General features: G+C 42.0%; 1 protein-coding gene across 9 annotated transcripts in view; it reads right to left on the bottom strand.

The window, feature by feature from the left end:
* Positions 1-18,882, bottom strand: part of LOC128702545 (microtubule-associated protein futsch) — a 170,259-nt gene that overhangs the window by 147,595 nt on the left and 3,782 nt on the right. For 8 of the 9 annotated variants that reach the window (XM_070105282.1, XM_070105281.1, XM_070105277.1 and 5 more), the window contains exon 2: positions 13,121-13,972. In XM_070105282.1, coding sequence (XP_069961383.1) covers positions 13,121-13,949 — 829 coding nt within the window. In that variant the 5' untranslated portion in view covers positions 13,950-13,972. Of the gene's footprint in view, positions 1-13,120; positions 14,065-18,882 lie in introns of all 9 variants that reach the window. The other variant, XM_070105278.1, reaches the window with a different exon arrangement.

Genomic DNA, 18,882 nt, shown 5'->3' with positions numbered 1-18,882 from the left:
CGGTTTACAATATTTCAATTTTACGATGGCGCAAAAGCAATTACTTTGGAGATGAAACATGATATAATTACCCAGCATGAAGGCGGTAAGTCCCTAACTTGTACAGTAGAACCTCAAATTTCAAACGTATCGCTTATCGAACTCTTCGAAAATTGACCGTTTTTCGAACCAACTTTGTCCCAATTATCGAACTCGCCCCTATTTTTGAACCGCTGGGTACCGGACCTGTCCACCAGCCCACTCTGTCCACGTCCCCGCACAGGCGCCATAAGCTAGTCTGGCTTTGTTGATGCCTAAGTGAACACTAACCTGCGCTCTCATTCAAACATTTTCCAATTATTTCATTGTGTTTAGTGCTTGTGGGACTGTGAAATAAGCTGCCCAAAGAAACTTGCTAGTGGTACCCCTGTGGTAAAGAAAGTGAGAAACACCATAGATGTGAAGAAGGAAATAATACAGAAGTATGAGAGTGGTGTGAGACTTGTTGAGCTTGCCAGGATGTATGGGAAAAACAAGTCAACCATCGGTTCTATCCTGGCAAAGAAAGAACAAATCAAGGAAGCTGATATTGTGAAAGGTGTTAATTATTTTTTTTTTTATTATCACACCGGCCGATTCCCACCAAGGCAGGGTGGCCCGAAAAAGAAAAACTTTCACCATCATTCACTCCATCACTGTCTTGCCAGAAGGGTGCTTTACACTACAGTTTTTAAACTGCAACATTAACACCCCTCCTTCAGAGTGCAGGCACTGTACTTCCCATCTCCAGGACTCAAGTCCGGCCTGCCGGTTTCCCTGAATCCCTTCATAAATGTTACTTTGCTCACACTCCAACAGCACGTCAAGTATTAAAAACCATTTGTCTCCATTCACTCCTATCAAACACACTCACGCATGCCTGCTGGAAGTCCAAGCCCCTCGCACACAAAACCTCCTTTACCCCCTCCCTCCAACCCTTCCTAGGCCGACCCCTACCCCGCCTTCCTTCCACTACAGACTGATACACTCTTGAAGTCATTCTGTTTCGCTCCATTCTCTCTACATGTCCGAACCACCTCAACAACCCTTCCTCAGCCCTCTGGACAACAGTTTTGGTAATCCCGCACCTCCTCCTAACTTCCAAACTACGAATTCTCTGCATTATATTCACACCACACATTGCCCTCAGACATGACATCTCCACTGCCTCCAGCCTTCTCCTCGCTGCAACATTCATCACCCACGCTTCACACCCATATAAGAGCGTTGGTAAAACTATACTCTCATACATTCCCCTCTTTGCCTCCAAGGACAAAGTTCTTTGTTTCCACAGACTCCTAAGTGCACCACTCACTCTTTTTCCCTCATCAATTCTATGATTCACCTCATCTTTCATAGACCCATCCGCTGACACGTCCACTCCCAAATATCTGAATACGTTCACCTCCTCCATACTCTCTCCCTCCAATCTGATATTCAATCTTTCATCACCTAATCTTTTTGTTATCCTCATAACCTTACTCTTTCCTGTATTCACCTTTAATTTTCTTCTTTTGCACACCCTACCAAATTCATCCACCAATCTCTGCAACTTCTCTTCAGAATCTCCCAAGAGCACAGTGTCATCAGCAAAGAGCAGCTGTGACAACTCCCACTTTGTGTGTGATTCTTTATCTTTTAACTCCACGCCTCTTGCCAAAACCCTCGCATTTACTTCTCTTACAACCCCATCTATAAATATATTAAACAACCACGGTGACATCACACATCCTTGTCTAAGGCCTACTTTTACTGGGAAAAAATTTCCCTCTTTCCTACATACTCTAACTTGAGCCTCACTATCCTCGTAAAAACTCTTCACTGCTTTCAGTAACCTACCTCCTACACCATACACTTGCAACATCTGCCACATTGCCCCCCTATCCACCCTGTCATACGCCTTTTCCAAATCCATAAATGCCACAAAGACCTCTTTAGCCTTATCTAAATACTGTTCACTTATATGTTTCACTGTAAACACCTGGTCCACACACCCCCTACCTTTCCTAAAGCCTCCTTGTTCATCTGCTATCCTATTCTCCGTCTTACTCTTAATTCTTTCAATTATAACTCTACCATACACTTTACCAGGTACACTCAACAGACTTATCCCCCTATAATTTTTGCACTCTCTTTTATCCCCTTTGCCTTTATACAAAGGAACTATGCATGCTCTCTGCCAATCCCTAGGTACCTTACCCTCTTCCATACATTTATTAAATAATTGCACCAACCACTCCAAAACTATATCCCCACCTGCTTTTAACATTTCTATCTTTATCCCATCAATCCCGGCTGCCTTACCCCCTTTCATTTTACCTACTGCCTCACGAACTTCCCCCACACTCACAACTGGCTCTTCCTCACTCCTACAAGATGTTATTCCTCCTTGCCCTATACACGAAATCACAGCTTCCCTATCTTCATCAACATTTAACAATTCCTCAAAATATTCCTTCCATCTTCCCAATACCTCTAACTCTCCATTTAATAACTCTCCTCTCCTATTTTTAACTGACAAATCCATTTGTTCTCTAGGCTTTCTTAACTTGTTAATCTCACTCCAAAACTTTTTCTTATTTTCAACAAAATTTGTTGATAACATCTCACCCACTCTCTCATTTGCTCTCTTTTTACATTGCTTCACCACTCTCTTAACTTCTCTCTTTTTCTCCATATACTCTTCCCTCCTTGCATCACTTCTACTTTGTAAAAACTTCTCATATGCTAACTTTTTCTCCCTTACTACTCTCTTTACATCATCATTCCACCAATCGCTCCTCTTCCCTCCTGCACCCACTTTCCTGTAACCACAAACTTCTGCTGAACACTCTAACACTACATTTTTAAACCTACCCCATACCTCTTCGACCCCATTGCCTATGCTCTCATTAGCCCATCTATCCTCCAATAGCTGTTTATATCTTACCCTAACTGCCTCCTCTTTTAGTTTATAAACCTTCACCTCTCTCTTCCCTGATGCTTCTATTCTCCTTGTATCCCATCTACCTTTTACTCTCAGTATAGCTACAACTAGAAAGTGATCTGATATATCTGTGGCCCCTCTATAAACATGTACATCCTGAAGTCTACTCAACAGTCTTTTATCTACCAATACATAATCCAACAAACTACTGTCATTTCGCCCTACATCATATCGTGTATACTTATTTATCCTCTTTTTCTTAAAATATGTATTACCTATAACTAAACCCCTTTCTATACAAAGTTCAATCAAAGGGCTCCCATTATCATTTACACCTGGCACCCCAAACTTACCTACCACACCCTCTCTAAAAGTTTCTCCTACTTTAGCATTCAAGTCCCCTACCACAATTACTCTCTCACTTGGTTCAAAGGCTCCTATACATTCACTTAACATCTCCCAAAATCTCTCTCTCTCCTCTGCATTCCTCTCTTCTCCAGGTGCATACACGCTTATTATGACCCACTTCTCGCATCCAACCTTTACTTTAATCCACATAATTCTTGAATTTACACATTCATATTCTCTTTTCTCCTTCCATAACTGATCATTTAACATTACTGCTACCCCTTCCTTTGCTCTAACTCTCTCAGATACTCCAGATTTAATCCCATTTATTTCCCCCCACTGAAACTCTCCTCGGTGTTAATATGCTAACCAAAAAAAGACCACAGACAATCGATCAGGTTGAGAAGTTGTTGCTGGTGTGGATCAAGGATAAAGAGATAGCAAGTGATAGTGTTTCAGAGACCATTATTTGTTATTTTGTGAGACAGGGGTCCAGTGACTGTCAAGTTGGTCCTAGTGGCATTAAAAGACAGAGAAGGGAAGTAACCCCAGAGAGGGCTTTACCTGAAGTCCTCATGGAGGGGGATTCTCCTTCCAAACACTAACCCCAACTCCCTCTCTCCTCCTCCCTATCTTCCAGATACCATCACCAATCTTCAATAAAGGTAAGTAAAAATGTTATTTTATATGCTTATTTAAATTTATTAATAATTGTACACTATATCTGTTGTGTGTATGCAAAACTATAATGTATTACTATCTATAAAATGTATTTTTTTTTGTGAATATTTTTGGGTTTCTGGAACGGATTACTTGTATTTCCATTATTTCTTATGGGAAATACATGTACTGCTTTGCCTTTCAAATTTTTTGACTTTAGAACTAGCTCCTGGAACAGATTAAGTTCGAAATTTGAGGTTTCACTGTATTTAATTAATTTTCAATACTAGTATTTAGTTAGAGTAATTATTTGTTTATTTACTTATTGAGTGACGGTAGTTACTGATTTATTTATTTATCAGATCGTTTATATTCAGCTTAAAATATTTTCATCTTACGACACATTTGTCAGAACCTAACTCCATCGTAAGTCGACGACTACCTGTACAGAAATAACCCACACACAGAAGAAAGAATTATTATTATAACAGTGGAGGATCGCTAAACCTGTAGGATTATACAATGCATGTGGGGGAGGGGAAGGTTGTGGAAGGTCTTCAGGCTTAATTTGGGGAACTGGAGCACAGATCCAATGCCCCAGATCAAAAACTCCTCACCAGTGTCAAGGAACCTTCCTTGAGGGGATAGAAGAAAAAACTTATGATAGCGTTTTAGTCTGACTCGGATCATTAATGAGTCATATAGTGTATGTGTGTATCTAGTCAATGGTCCAGGTGAGATCAAAACATCATTACGTATTACTTTCTTTCTATGTGCGGTTTATTTATGTATTGTTCCATAGTACTGTGCCTTTTTTTATTCTCCTGGTGGCTAACGCTCTCGCTTCACACGGCGAGGGTCTGGGTTCGATTCCCAGCCAGAGTAGAAACATTGGGTGTGTTTCTTTCCACCTGTTGTCTATGTTCCCCATCAGTAAAATGGGTATCTGGGTGTTAGTCGACTGGTGTGGGTCGCATCCTGGGACACTGACCTAATTTGCCCGACATGTGGAGCATAACAAGGGGCTTCCTACATAGTAGTATGTCATTGTTGTCAGCTAGGCCTGTATACCATGTACATGTACAGTGGACCCCCGGTATTCGATGGCATCGGTATTCGATAAATCCGGTATTCGATGCATTATATCGCAAAAATTTTGCCTCGGTATCCGATTGAAAACCCGGTATTCAATACGATTCGTACGAGATGTGTCCACATGTGGCCTGAACTGCCCAGTGTGTGCCAGTGTTTACAAGCCAGCCAGTGTGCGTACATCTAAGGATACATTCGGTACATTCCACATTATCACTGTTTTTGGTGCTTGTTTCTGCAAAATAAGTCACCATGGGCCCCAAGAAAGTTTCTAGTGCCAACCCTTTGAGAAAAAAAGGTGCTAATGACTATTGAAATGAAGAAAGAGATAATTGCAAAGTACGAAAGTGGAGTGCGTGTGTCGGAGTTGGTCAGGTTGTACAATAAACCCCAATCAACCATCTCTACTATAGTGACCAGGAAAACGGCAATCAAAGAATCTGTTCTTGCAAAAGGTGCAACTGTGATTACGAAACAGCGACCGCAAGTGTGAAAAGGCTAGGCAGTTGCATGACGATTTGGTAAAGAAATTGCCTGCAACTAGTGCTGATGTGAGTGAATTTAAGGCCAGCAAAGGTTGGTTTGAAAGATTTAAGAATTGTAGTGGCATGCAACATTCATCACCCACGCTTCACACCCATATAAGAGCGTTGGTAAAACTATACTCTCATACATTCCCCTCTTTGCCTCCAAGGACAAAGTTCTTTGTTTCCACAGACTCCTAAGTGCACCACTCACTCTTTTTCCCTCATCAATTCTATGATTCACCTCATCTTTCATAGACCCATCCGCTGACACGTCCACTCCCAAATATCTGAATACGTTCACCTCCTCCATACTCTCTCCCTCCAATCTGATATTCAATCTTTCATCACCTAATCTTTTTGTTATCCTCATAACCTTACTCTTTCCTGTATTCACCTTTAATTTTCTTCTTTTGCACACCCTACCAAATTCATCCACCAATCTCTGCAACTTCTCTTCAGAATCTCCCAAGAGCACAGTGTCATCAGCAAAGAGCAGCTGTGACAACTCCCACTTTGTGTGTGATTCTTTATCTTTTAACTCCACGCCTCTTGCCAAAACCCTCGCATTTACTTCTCTTACAACCCCATCTATAAATATATTAAACAACCACGGTGACATCACACATCCTTGTCTAAGGCCTACTTTTACTGGGAAAAAATTTCCCTCTTTCCTACATACTCTAACTTGAGCCTCACTATCCTTGTAAAAACTCTTCACTGCTTTCAGTAACCTACCTCCTACACCATACACTTGCAACATCTGCCACATTGCCCCCCTATCCACCCTGTCATACGCCTTTTCCAAATCCATAAATGCCACAAAGACCTCTTTAGCCTTATCTAAATACTGTTCACTTATATGTTTCACTGTAAACACCTGGTCCACACACCCCCTACCTTTCCTAAAGCCTCCTTGTTCATCTGCTATCCTATTCTCCGTCTTACTCTTAATTCTTTCAATTATAACTCTACCATACACTTTACCAGGTACACTCAACAGACTTATCCCCCTATAATTTTTGCACTCTCTTTTATCCCCTTTGCCTTTATACAAAGGAACTATGCATGCTCTCTGCCAATCCCTAGGTACCTTACCCTCTTCCATACATTTATTAAATAATTGCACCAACCACTCCAAAACTATATCCCCACCTGCTTTTAACATTTCTATCTTTATCCCATCAATCCCGGCTGCCTTACCCCCTTTCATTTTACCTACTGCCTCACGAACTTCCCCCACACTCACAACTGGCTCTTCCTCACTCCTACAAGATGTTATTCCTCCTTGCCCTATACACGAAATCACAGCTTCCCTATCTTCATCAACATTTAACAATTCCTCAAAATATTCCTTCCATCTTCCCAATACCTCTAACTCTCCATTTAATAACTCTCCTCTCCTATTTTTAACTGACAAATCCATTTGTTCTCTAGGCTTTCTTAACTTGTTAATCTCACTCCAAAACTTTTTCTTATTTTCAACAAAATTTGTTGATAACATCTCACCCACTCTCTCATTTGCTCTCTTTTTACATTGCTTCACCACTCTCTTAATTTCTCTCTTTTTCTCCATATACTCTTCCCTCCTTGCATCACTTCTACTTTGTAAAAACTTCTCATATGCTAACTTTTTCTCCCTTACTACTCTCTTTACATCATCATTCCACCAATCGCTCCTCTTCCCTCCTGCACCCACTTTCCTGTAACCACAAACTTCTGCTGAACACTCTAACACTACATTTTTAAACCTACCCCATACCTCTTCGACCCCATTGCCTATGCTCTCATTAGCCCATCTATCCTCCAATAGCTGTTTATATCTTACCCTAACTGCCTCCTCTTTTAGTTTATAAACCTTCACCTCTCTCTTCCCTGATGCTTCTATTCTCCTTGTATCCCATCTACCTTTTACTCTCAGTATAGCTACAACTAGAAAGTGATCTGATATATCTGTGGCCCCTCTATAAACATGTACATCCTGAAGTCTACTCAACAGTCTTTTATCTACCAATACATAATCCAACAAACTACTGTCATTTCGCCCTACATCATATCGTGTATACTTATTTATCCTCTTTTTCTTAAAATATGTATTACCTATAACTAAACCCCTTTCTATACAAAGTTCAATCAAAGGGCTCCCATTATCATTTACACCTGGCACCCCAAACTTACCTACCACACCCTCTCTAAAAGTTTCTCCTACTTTAGCATTCAAGTCCCCTACCACAATTACTCTCTCACTTGGTTCAAAGGCTCCTATACATTCACTTAACATCTCCCAAAATCTCTCTCTCTCCTCTGTATTCCTCTCTTCTCCAGGTGCATACACGCTTATTATGACCCACTTCTCGCATCCAACCTTTACTTTAATCCACATAATTCTTGAATTTACACATTCATATTCTCTTTTCTCCTTCCATAACTGATCATTTAACATTACTGCTACCCCTTCCTTTGCTCTAACTCTCTCAGATACTCCAGATTTAATCCCATTTATTTCCCCCCACTGAAACTCTCCTCGGTGTTAATATGCTAACCAAAAAAAGACCACAGACAATCGATCAGGTTGAGAAGTTGCTGCTGGTGTGGATCAAGGATAAAGAGATAGCAGGTGATAGTGTTTCTGCAACGATTATTTGTTATTTTGTGAGACAGGTCCAGTGACTCTCAAGCTGGTCCTCGTGGCATTAAAAGACAGAGAAGGGAAGTAACCCCAGAGAGGGCTTTACCTGAAGTCCTCATGGAGGGGGATTCTCCTTCCAAACACTAACCCCAACTCCCTCTCTCCTCCTCCCTATCTTCCAGATACCATCACCAATCTTCAATAAAGCTATGTAAAAATGTTATTTTATATGCTTATTTAAATTTATTAATAATTGTACACTATATCTGTTGTGTGTATGCAAAACTATAATGTATTACTATCTATAAAATGTATTTTTTTTATGTGAATATTTTTGGGTTTCTGGAACGGATTACTTGTATTTCCATTATTTCTTATGGGAAATATATGTACTGCTTTGCCTTTCAAATTTTTTGACTTTAGAACTAGCTCCTGGAACAGATTAAGTTCGAAATTTGAGGTTTCACTGTATTTAATTAATTTTCAATACTAGTATTTAGTTAGAGTAATTATTTGTTTATTTACTTATTGAGTGACGGTAGTTACTGATTTATTTATTTATCAGATCGTTTATATTCAGCTTAAAATATTTTCATCTTACGACACATTTGTCAGAACCTAACTCCATCGTAAGTCGACGACTACCTGTACAGAAATAACCCACACACAGAAGAAAGAATTATTATTATAACAGTGGAGGATCGCTAAACCTGTAGGATTATACAATGCATGTGGGGGAGGGGAAGGTTGTGGAAGGTCTTCAGGCTTAATTTGGGGAACTGGAGCACAGATCCAATGCCCCAGATCAAAAACTCCTCACCAGTGTCAAGGAACCTTCCTTGAGGGGATAGAAGAAAAAACTTATGATAGCGTTTTAGTCTGACTCGGATCATTAATGAGTCATATAGTGTATGTGTGTATCTAGTCAATGGTCCAGGTGAGATCAAAACATCATTACGTATTACTTTCTTTCTATGTGCGGTTTATTTATGTATTGTTCCATAGTACTGTACCTTTTTTTATTCTCCTGGTGGCTAACGCTCTCGCTTCACACGGCGAGGGTCTGGGTTCGATTCCCAGCCAGAGTAGAAACATTGGGTGTGTTTCTTTCCACCTATTGTCTATGTTCCCCATCAGTAAAATGGGTATCTGGGTGTTAGTCGACTGGTGTGGGTCGCATCCTGGGACACTGACCTAATTTGCCCGACATGTGGAGCATAACAAGGGGCTTCCTACATAGTAGTATGTCATTGTTGTCAGCTAGGCCTGTATACCATGTACATGTACAGTGGACCCCCGGTATTCGATGGCATCGGTATTCGATAAATCCGGTATTCGATGCATTATATCGCAAAAATTTTGCCTCGGTATCCGATTGAAAACCCGGTATTCAATACGATTCGTACGAGATGTGTCCACATGTGGCCTGAACTGCCCAGTGTGTGCCAGTGTTTACAAGCCAGCCAGTGTGCGTACATCTAAGGATACATTCGGTACATTCCACATTATCACTGTTTTTGGTGCTTGTTTCTGCAAAATAAGTCACCATGGGCCCCAAGAAAGTTTCTAGTGCCAACCCTTTGAGAAAAAAAGGTGCTAATGACTATTGAAATGAAGAAAGAGATAATTGCAAAGTACGAAAGTGGAGTGCGTGTGTCGGAGTTGGTCAGGTTGTACAATAAACCCCAATCAACCATCTCTACTATAGTGACCAGGAAAACGGCAATCAAAGAATCTGTTCTTGCAAAAGGTGCAACTGTGATTACGAAACAGCGACCGCAAGTGTGAAAAGGCTAGGCAGTTGCATGACGATTTGGTAAAGAAATTGCCTGCAACTAGTGCTGATGTGAGTGAATTTAAGGCCAGCAAAGGTTGGTTTGAAAGATTTAAGAATTGTAGTGGCATGCATAGTGTGATTAGGCATGGTGAGGCCGCCAGTTCAGACCACAAAGCAGCTGAAAAATATGTGAAGGAATTCAAGGAGTACATAGACAGTGAAGACTTGAAACCTGAACAAGTGTTTAATTGCAATGAAACAGGCCTGTTTTGGAAGAAAATGCCAAGCAGGACCTACATTACTCAGGAGGAAAAGGCACTCCCAGGACATAAGCCTAGGAAAGACAGGCTTACTTTGTTGATGTGTGCCAATGCTAGTGGTGATTGCAAAGTGAAGCCTTTATTAGTGTATCACTCTGAAACTCCCAGCGTGTTCAGGAAAAACAATGTCCTCAAGGCTAATTTGTGTGTGCTGTGGAGGGCAAACAGTAAGGCATGGGTCACTAGGGACTTTTTCTATGACTGGTTACACCATGCATTTGCCCCCACTGTGAAAAATTACCTAACTGAAAAGAAATTAGACCTTAAGTGCCTCCTGGTATTAGACAACGCTCCTGGTCATCCTTCAGACTTGGCAGAGCGACTTTCTAGGGACATGAGCTTCATTAAGGTGAAGTTTTTGCCTCCTAATACCACTCCTCTCCTGCAGCCCATGGACCAGCAGGTCATTTCCAACTTCAAGAAACTGTACACAAAAGCTCTGTTTGAAAGGTGCTTTGTAGTGACCTCAGAAACTCAACTGACTAAGAGAGTTTTGGAGAGATCACTTTAATATCCTCAATTGTGTAAACATTATAGGTAAGGCTTGGGAGGGAGTGACTAAGAGGACCTTGAACTCTGCTTGGAAAAAACTGTGGCCAGAATCTGTAGACAAAAGGGATTTTGAACGGTTTGAGGCTAACCCTGAGAATCCTATGCCGGTTGAGGAATCAATTGTGGCATTGGGGAAGTCCTTGGGGTTGGAGGTTAGTGGGGAGGATGTGGAAGAGTTGGTGGAGGAGGACAATGACGAACTAACCACTGATGAGCTGCTAGATCATCTTCAACAGCAAGAGGCCAGACCTGAGGAAACTGCTTCAGAGGAGGGGAGAGAGAAATTGAAGAAGTTGCCTACTTCAAAGATTAAGGAAATGTGTGCAATGTGGCTTAAAGTGCAAACCTTTTTTGATGAAAATCACCCTCACACAGCTATTGCAAGCCGTGCTGGTGACTATTACACTGACAATGTTGTGAAACACTTTAGGATAAAGGAACGAGAGGTACAGGCCTCTATGGACAGATATGTTGTGCGACAGAAGTCCAGTGACTCTCAAGCTGGTCCTAGTGGCATTAAAAGAAGAAGGTAAGTAACCCCGGAAAAGGACTTGCTACCTCAAGTCCTAATGGAAGGGGATTCCCCTTCTAAACACTAACACCTCTCCCCTCCTCCCATCCCATCAATCATCACCAGATCTTCATTAAAGGTAAGTGTCAATTATTCTATTGTTATTGTTGTTATTGTAATTATTCTATTGCATTAAACTTAATACAGTGGACCTTTGACCAACGTTGGCATCGTCTAACGTTAAATCTGACTGGCGATACATTTTAACGCAAAAATTTTGCCTCGACTAGCGCTAAAAAACCCGACCAACGCTATTTGTACCGTTCGAGACGCGTCCACTTTGGCACGAGCGCGCCTCACTTGTCCCGTGGGTGCCAGTGTTTACAAGCCAGCCAGCCACCACGGTCCCATCCAAACATACAATCGGAACATTTCATATTATCACAAGTCCTAATGGAAGGGGATTCCCCTTCTAAACATTAACACCATCCACACTCTCCCCTCCTCCCATCCCATCAATCATCACCAGATCTTTAATAAAGGTAAGTGTCATGTAACTGTGCATGTCTTCTTCAGTTTGTGTGTAATAAAATTAATATTTCATGTGGTAAAAACAATTTTTTTTTCATACTTTGGGGTGTCCTGCACGGATTAATTTGATTTCCATTATTTCTTATGGGGAAAATTAACTTGACTAACGATAATTTTGACTAACGATGAGCTCTCAGGAACAGATTAAGTGTTAGTCGAGGGTCCACTGTATTTCATGTAGTAAATTTTTTTTTTTCATACTTTTGGGTGTCTTGCACGGATTAATTTGATTTCCATTATTTCTTATGGGGAAAATTAACTTGACTAACGATAATTTTGACTAACGATGAGCTCTCAGGAACAGATTAAGTGTTAGTCGAGGGTCCACTGTATTTCATGTAGTAAAATTTTTTTTTTCATACTTTTGGGTGTCTTGCACGGATTAATTTGATTTCCATTATTTCTTATGGGGAAAATTAACTTGACTAACGATAATTTTGACTAACGATGAGCTCTCAGGAACAGATTAAGTGTTAATCGAGGGTCCACTGTATTTCATGTAGTAAATTTTTTTTTTTCATACTTTTGGGTGTCTTGCACGGATTAATTTGATTTCCATTATTTCTTATGAGGAAAATTGATTCGCTTTTCGATATTTTTGGTATTCAATGAGCTCTCAGGAACGGATTAATATCAAATACCGGGGGTCCACTGTACTTGTAGTAAATAAAGATATTATTATTATTATTATTATTATTATTATTATTATTATTATTATCCAAAATCTGCATAAAACATTCACTGTATTGGTTAACATCATTCATCTGATCAGGGCAAGGAGCTGTGACTCAACCCCTGCAACCACAAATAGGTGAGTACATAGGACAATGTGATAAAGCTGGATCATAGGCATGATGGCTGGCCTAGAACTTTCTCTTGGAACTTAAAAGCTTTATTTCCAACAAAATCAATTTTCATTGCAATACAGTGGACCCCCGCATAACGATCACCTCCGAATGCGACCAATTATGTAAGTGTATTTATGTAAGTGCGTTTGTACGTGTATGTTTGGGGGTCTGAAATGGACTAATCTACTTCACAATATTCCTTATGGGAACAAATTCGGTCAGTATTGGCACCTGAACATACTTCTGGAGTGAAAAAATATCATTAACCGGGGGTCCACTGTACTGCCAGGTTGCAAGCTTCAAAGCTGGGTGCAATGTACTCACCTTGAGGCTGTAGTGCTGGGTTCCCAGAGCTTGATCCAGTTTTTCCTTCTGCTTTGTTGGGAAGGAATAACCCAGCTTTAGCTTTGACATGCACAGCTTCAGGTTTGACACTCGCAGCTTTAGTTTTGACACGCGCAGCTTCAGGTTTGACACTCGCAGCTTTAGTTTTGACACGCGCAGCTTCAGGTTTGACACGCGCAGTTTCAGGTTTGACACGCGCAGCTTTAGTTTTGACACGCGCAGCTTCAGTTTTGACAGCCGCAGCTTTAGTTTTGACACGCACAGCTTTAGTTTTGACACGCGCAGCTTCAGTTTTGACACGCGCAGCTTCAGTTTTGACACGCGCAGCTTCAGGTTTGACACGTGCAGCTTTAGGTTTGACACACGCAGCTTTAGTTTTGACACGCGCAGCTTCAGTTTTGACACGCGCAGCTTCAGGTTTGACACGTGCAGCTTTAGGTTTGACAGCCGCAGCTTTAGTTTTGACACGCGCAGCTTCAGCTTTGACACGCGCAGCTGCAGGTTTCACATGTACAGCTTGAGCCTTGACACGTGCAGCTTCAGGTTTGACACGTGCAGCTTCAGGCTTGACATGTGCAGCTAAAGCTTTGACACGTGAAGCCTCAGCTTTAACACCCGCAGCTTCAAGTTTTGCACAAGTTTCTCTCCCTCTAAGAGTCAGTTTCTCTCGGTGTTTCACTTTCTTCGTTCCCGCGACACAGGTGCTAAATCTTCTAATTCTTTCCACTTTCTTCTTGAACTTATCACTCGGAGCTTTTTTCCGATTTCGGTAAATTTTTGATCTTTCAGCTGCCGTTTTCGGCGCCATTTTGGATTCTTGCTAACTATATTCTAAAATAACAACAAACAAATATTAAATACTTTAAAAACCAAACAGTATTAGCAAATAATTTTTTTCTTAATTTTCTTAACACATCGGGCATCTGAAAAAAAAGAAGAAACACTTCCACCATTATTTGTTCGATCACAATCTTGCCAGAAGAGCAGAGACATTACAGAATACATAAACACAAGATCTCCTACACCACACAGGTCACACACAAGGTCTCCTACACCACAAGGGTCACACACAAGGTCTCCTACATAACACAGGTCATACACAAGGTCTCCTACACCACAAAGGTCACACACAAGGTCTCCTACACCACAAGGGTCACACACAAGGTCTCCTACATTAAGGTCACACACAAGGTCTCCTACATAACACAGGTCATACACAAGGTCTCCTACACCACAAAGGTCACACACAAGGTCTCCTACACAACACAGGTCACACACAAGGTCTCCTACACCACAAGGGTCACACACAAGGTCTCCTACATAAAGGTCACACACAAGGTCTCCTACATAACACAGGTCACACACAAGGTCTCCTACACCACAAGGGTCACACACAAGGTCTCCTACATAAAGGTCACACACAAGGTCTCCTACATAACACAGGTCATACACAAGGTCTCCTACACCACAAAGGTCACACACAAGGTCTCCTATATAACAAAGGTCACACACAAGGTCTCCTACATAACACACATCATACACAAGGTCTCCTACACAACACAGGTCATACACAAGGTCTCCTGCACAACACAGGTCACACACAAGGTCTCCTACATAACACAGGTCATACACAAGGTCTCCTGCACAACACAGGTCACACACAAGGTCTCCTACACAACACAGGTCATACACAAGGTCTCCTGCACAACACAGGTCACACACAAGGTCTCCTACACAACACAGGTCACACACAAGGAGATTGACTGGGAAAACCTGGAGCCCCATGGGGGTCCCAAAACATGGAGAGCCAAGATGATGGATGTGGTACTGGAAAACCTCATGCATCAACATGTTAGAGACACTACCAGAGAGAGAGGAGAGGATGAACCAGCAAGACTGGACCTTGTATTCACCTTGAGTAGTTCGGACATCGAGGGTATCATGTATGAAAGGCCCCTGGGAGCTAGTGATCATGTGGTTCTGTGCTTCGACTACATAGTTGAACTCCAAGTGGAGAGAGTAGCAGGAATAGGGTGGGAAAAACCAAACTACACAAGGGGGAACTACTCAGGCTTGAGGGACTTCCTGCAAGACATTCAGTGGGAGAGGGAACTGACAGGAAAACCAGTACAAGAAATGATGGACTATGTAGCAACAAAATGCAAGGAGGCAGAGGAGAGGTTTGTTCCCAAGGGAAACAGAAATAATGGGAAGAACAGAACGAGTCCTTGGTTCACCCAAAGGTGTAGGGAGGCAAAAACTAAATGTACTAGAGAATGGAAAAGGTACAGAAGACAGAGAACTCAGGAAAATAAAGAGATTAGCCGAAGAGCCAGAAACGAATATGCACAGATAAGAAGGGAGGCTCAGCGGCAATATGAAAATGACATAGCATCGAAAGTTAAGACTGACCCAAAGCTGTTGTACAGCCACATCAGGAGGAAAACAACAGTCAAGGACCAGGTAATCAGACTGAGGAAGGGTGATGGGGAATTCACAAGAAACAACCGAGAGATATGTCAGGAGCTCAACACGAGATTTAAAGAGGTATTTACAGTGGAAACCAGTAGGACTCCAGGAAATCAGAACAGGGGGTTACACCAGCAAGTGCTGGATGAGGTACATATAACGAAGGAGGAGGTGAAGAAGCTGCTATGCGAACTTGACACCTCAAAGGCGGTGGGACCAGACAACATCTCTCCGTGGGTCCTTAAAACTGGGCAACTCCCTGAGGTATGGAAGATGGCAAATGTAGTCCCAATTTTTAAAAAGGAAGACAGACATGAGGCACTAAACTACAGACCTGTATCACTAACGTGTATAGTATGCTAGGTCATGGAGAAGATCAGGAGGAGAGTGGTGGAGCACCTGGAAAGAAACAAGTGTATAATTGACAACCAGCACGGTTTCAGGGAAGGAAAATCCTGTGTCACAAACCTACTAGAGTTTTATGACAAGGTGACAGAAGTAAGACAAGAGAGAGAGGGGTGGATCGACTGCATATTTTTTGGACTGCAAGAAGGCCTTCGACACAGTTCCTCACAAGAGGTTACTGCAAAAGCTAGAGGATCAGGCACACTTAACAGGAAAGGCACTGCAATGGATCAGAGAATACTTACAGGGAGGCAACAACGAGTCATGGTATGCGACGAGGTGTCAGAGTGGGCGCCTGTGACAAGCGGGGTTCCACAGGGGTCAGTCCAAGGACCTGTGCTGTTCTTGGTATATGTGAACGACATAACGGAACGGATAGACTCAGAAGTGTCCTTGTTTGCAGATGATGCGAAGTTAATGAGAAGAATCAAATTGGATAAGGATCAGGCAGGACTACAAAGAGACCTGGACAGGCTACAAGCCTGGTCCAGCAACTGGCTCCTTGAATTTAACCCTGCCAAATGCAAAGTCATGAAGATTGGGGAAGGGCAAAGAAGACCGCAGACACAATATAGTTTAGATGGCCAAAGACTGCAAACCTCACTTAAGGAAAAAGATCTGGGGGGGGAGTATAACACCGAGCATATCTCCTGAGGCGCACATCAATCAGATAACTGCTGCAGCATACGGGCGCCTGGCAAACCTACGAATAGCGTTCCGATACCTCAGTAAGGATTCGTTCAAGACTCTGTATAGAATTTACGTCAGGCCCATACTGGAGTATGCAGCACCAGTTTGGAACCCACACCTAGTCAAGCACGTCAAGAAATTAGAGAAAGTGCGAAGGTTTGCAACATAACTAGACCCAGAGCTACGGGGATTGTCCTACGAAGAAAGGTTGAGGGAAATCGGCCTGACGACACTGGAGGACAGGAGAGTCAGGGGAGACATGATAACGACATATAAAATACTGCGCGGAATAGACAAGGTGGACAAAGACGGGATGTTCCAGAGAAGGGACACAGACACAAGAGGTCACAATTGGAAGTTGAAGACTCAGATGAATCAAAGGGATGTTAGGAAGTATTTTTTCAGTCATAGAGTAGTCAGGTCGTGGAATAGCCTAGAAAGTGACATAGTGGAGGCGGGAACCATACATAGTTTTAAGGCGAGGTATAATAAAGCTCATGGAGCAGGGAGAGAGATGACCTAGTAGCAATCAGCGAAGAGGCAGGGCCAGGAGCTGTGACTCAACCCCTGCAACCACAAATAGGTGAGTACAAATAGGCGAGTACACAAGGTCTCCTAAATAACAGAGGTCACACACAAGGTCTCCTACACAACACAGGTCACACAAGGTCTCCTACACAACACAGGTCACACACAAGGTCTCCTACACAGGTCACACAAGGTCTACACAGGTCACACAAGGTCTACACAGGTCTACACAACACAGGTCACACACAAGGTCTACACAACACAGGTCACACACAAGGTCTACACAGGTCACACACAAGGTCTACACAGGTCACACACAAGGTCTCCTACACAGGTCACACAAGGTCTACACAGGTCACACAAGGTCTACACAGGTCACACAGGTCTACACAACACAGGTCACACACGAGGTCTACACAACACAGGTCACACAAGGTCTACACAACACAGGTCACACACAAGGTCTACACAACACAGGTCACACACAAGGTCTACACAACACAGGTCACACAAGGTCTACACAACACAGGTCACACAAGGTCTACACAACACAGGTCACACACAAGGTCTCCTACACAGGTCACACAAGGTCTACACAGGTCACACAAGGTCTACACAGGTCTACACAACACAGGTCACACACAAGGTTTACACAACACAGGTCATACACAAGGTCTACACAGGTCACACACAAGGTCTCCTACACAGGTCACACAAGGTCTATGCAGGTCACACAAGGTCTACACAGGTCACACAGGTCTACACAACACAGGTCACACACGAGGTCTACACAACACAGGTCACACAAGGTCTACACAACACAGGTCACACACAAGGTCTACACAACACAGGTCACACACAAGGTCTACACAACACAGGTCACACAAGGTCTACACAACACAGGTCACACACAAGGTCTACAAAACACAGGTCACATAAGGTCTACACAACACAGGTCACACACAAGGTCTATTTTTTTTATTTATTTATTTAGTAATTTAAGCATACATACAGAGGTGCAAAAAATACAGGGAAGAGCAGTATGCCAAAGCCACTTATATGCATAGCATTACGGGCTGGCTTAAAATTAACTTAAGATTAACTAAGCAATGATGAAATCAGTGATAAAACATTATTGTAAACAGATAACTATAAAATACAAATAAGTATTACAAAGACAGGTCATATGGTTGCATGCATTGTTGTACATTCAGTAGAATGGAGTATTCTGTTAGGTAGTGTATTTTAAAATTAACAAAGTTAGATTGGGTCCTAGGTTTAACATTTATGTGATATAATTGTGAGTAACATTTAGGATATACAATTTATAAGGTTCAGTTATTCAGTATTTATTTGGTTTTGAGTGAGTAAGTGATCTTTGAGAAGAGACTTGAATTTATAAACAGGTAGTGTTTCTTTTATATTTACAGGTAATGAATTCCAGATTTTAGGGCCTTTTATGTGCATTGAGTTTTTGCATAGTGTGAGATGGACACGAGGAACATCAAAGAGTGATCTGTGCCTTGTGTTATGGTCATGTGTTCTGTTGAGGTTGGCAAGATGTTTGAGGGGAGGGTTAATATCAGAGTTAAGTGTTCTATGTATGTAATAGGTGCAGTAATAAGTATGGATGTTTTGTATGGTGAGTA

This window comes from Cherax quadricarinatus, chromosome 98 (genome assembly GCF_038502225.1).
Source record: "Cherax quadricarinatus isolate ZL_2023a chromosome 98, ASM3850222v1, whole genome shotgun sequence".
NCBI lineage: Eukaryota > Metazoa > Arthropoda > Malacostraca > Decapoda > Parastacidae > Cherax > Cherax quadricarinatus.
This window is presented reverse-complemented; position numbering and strand designations above follow the sequence as displayed.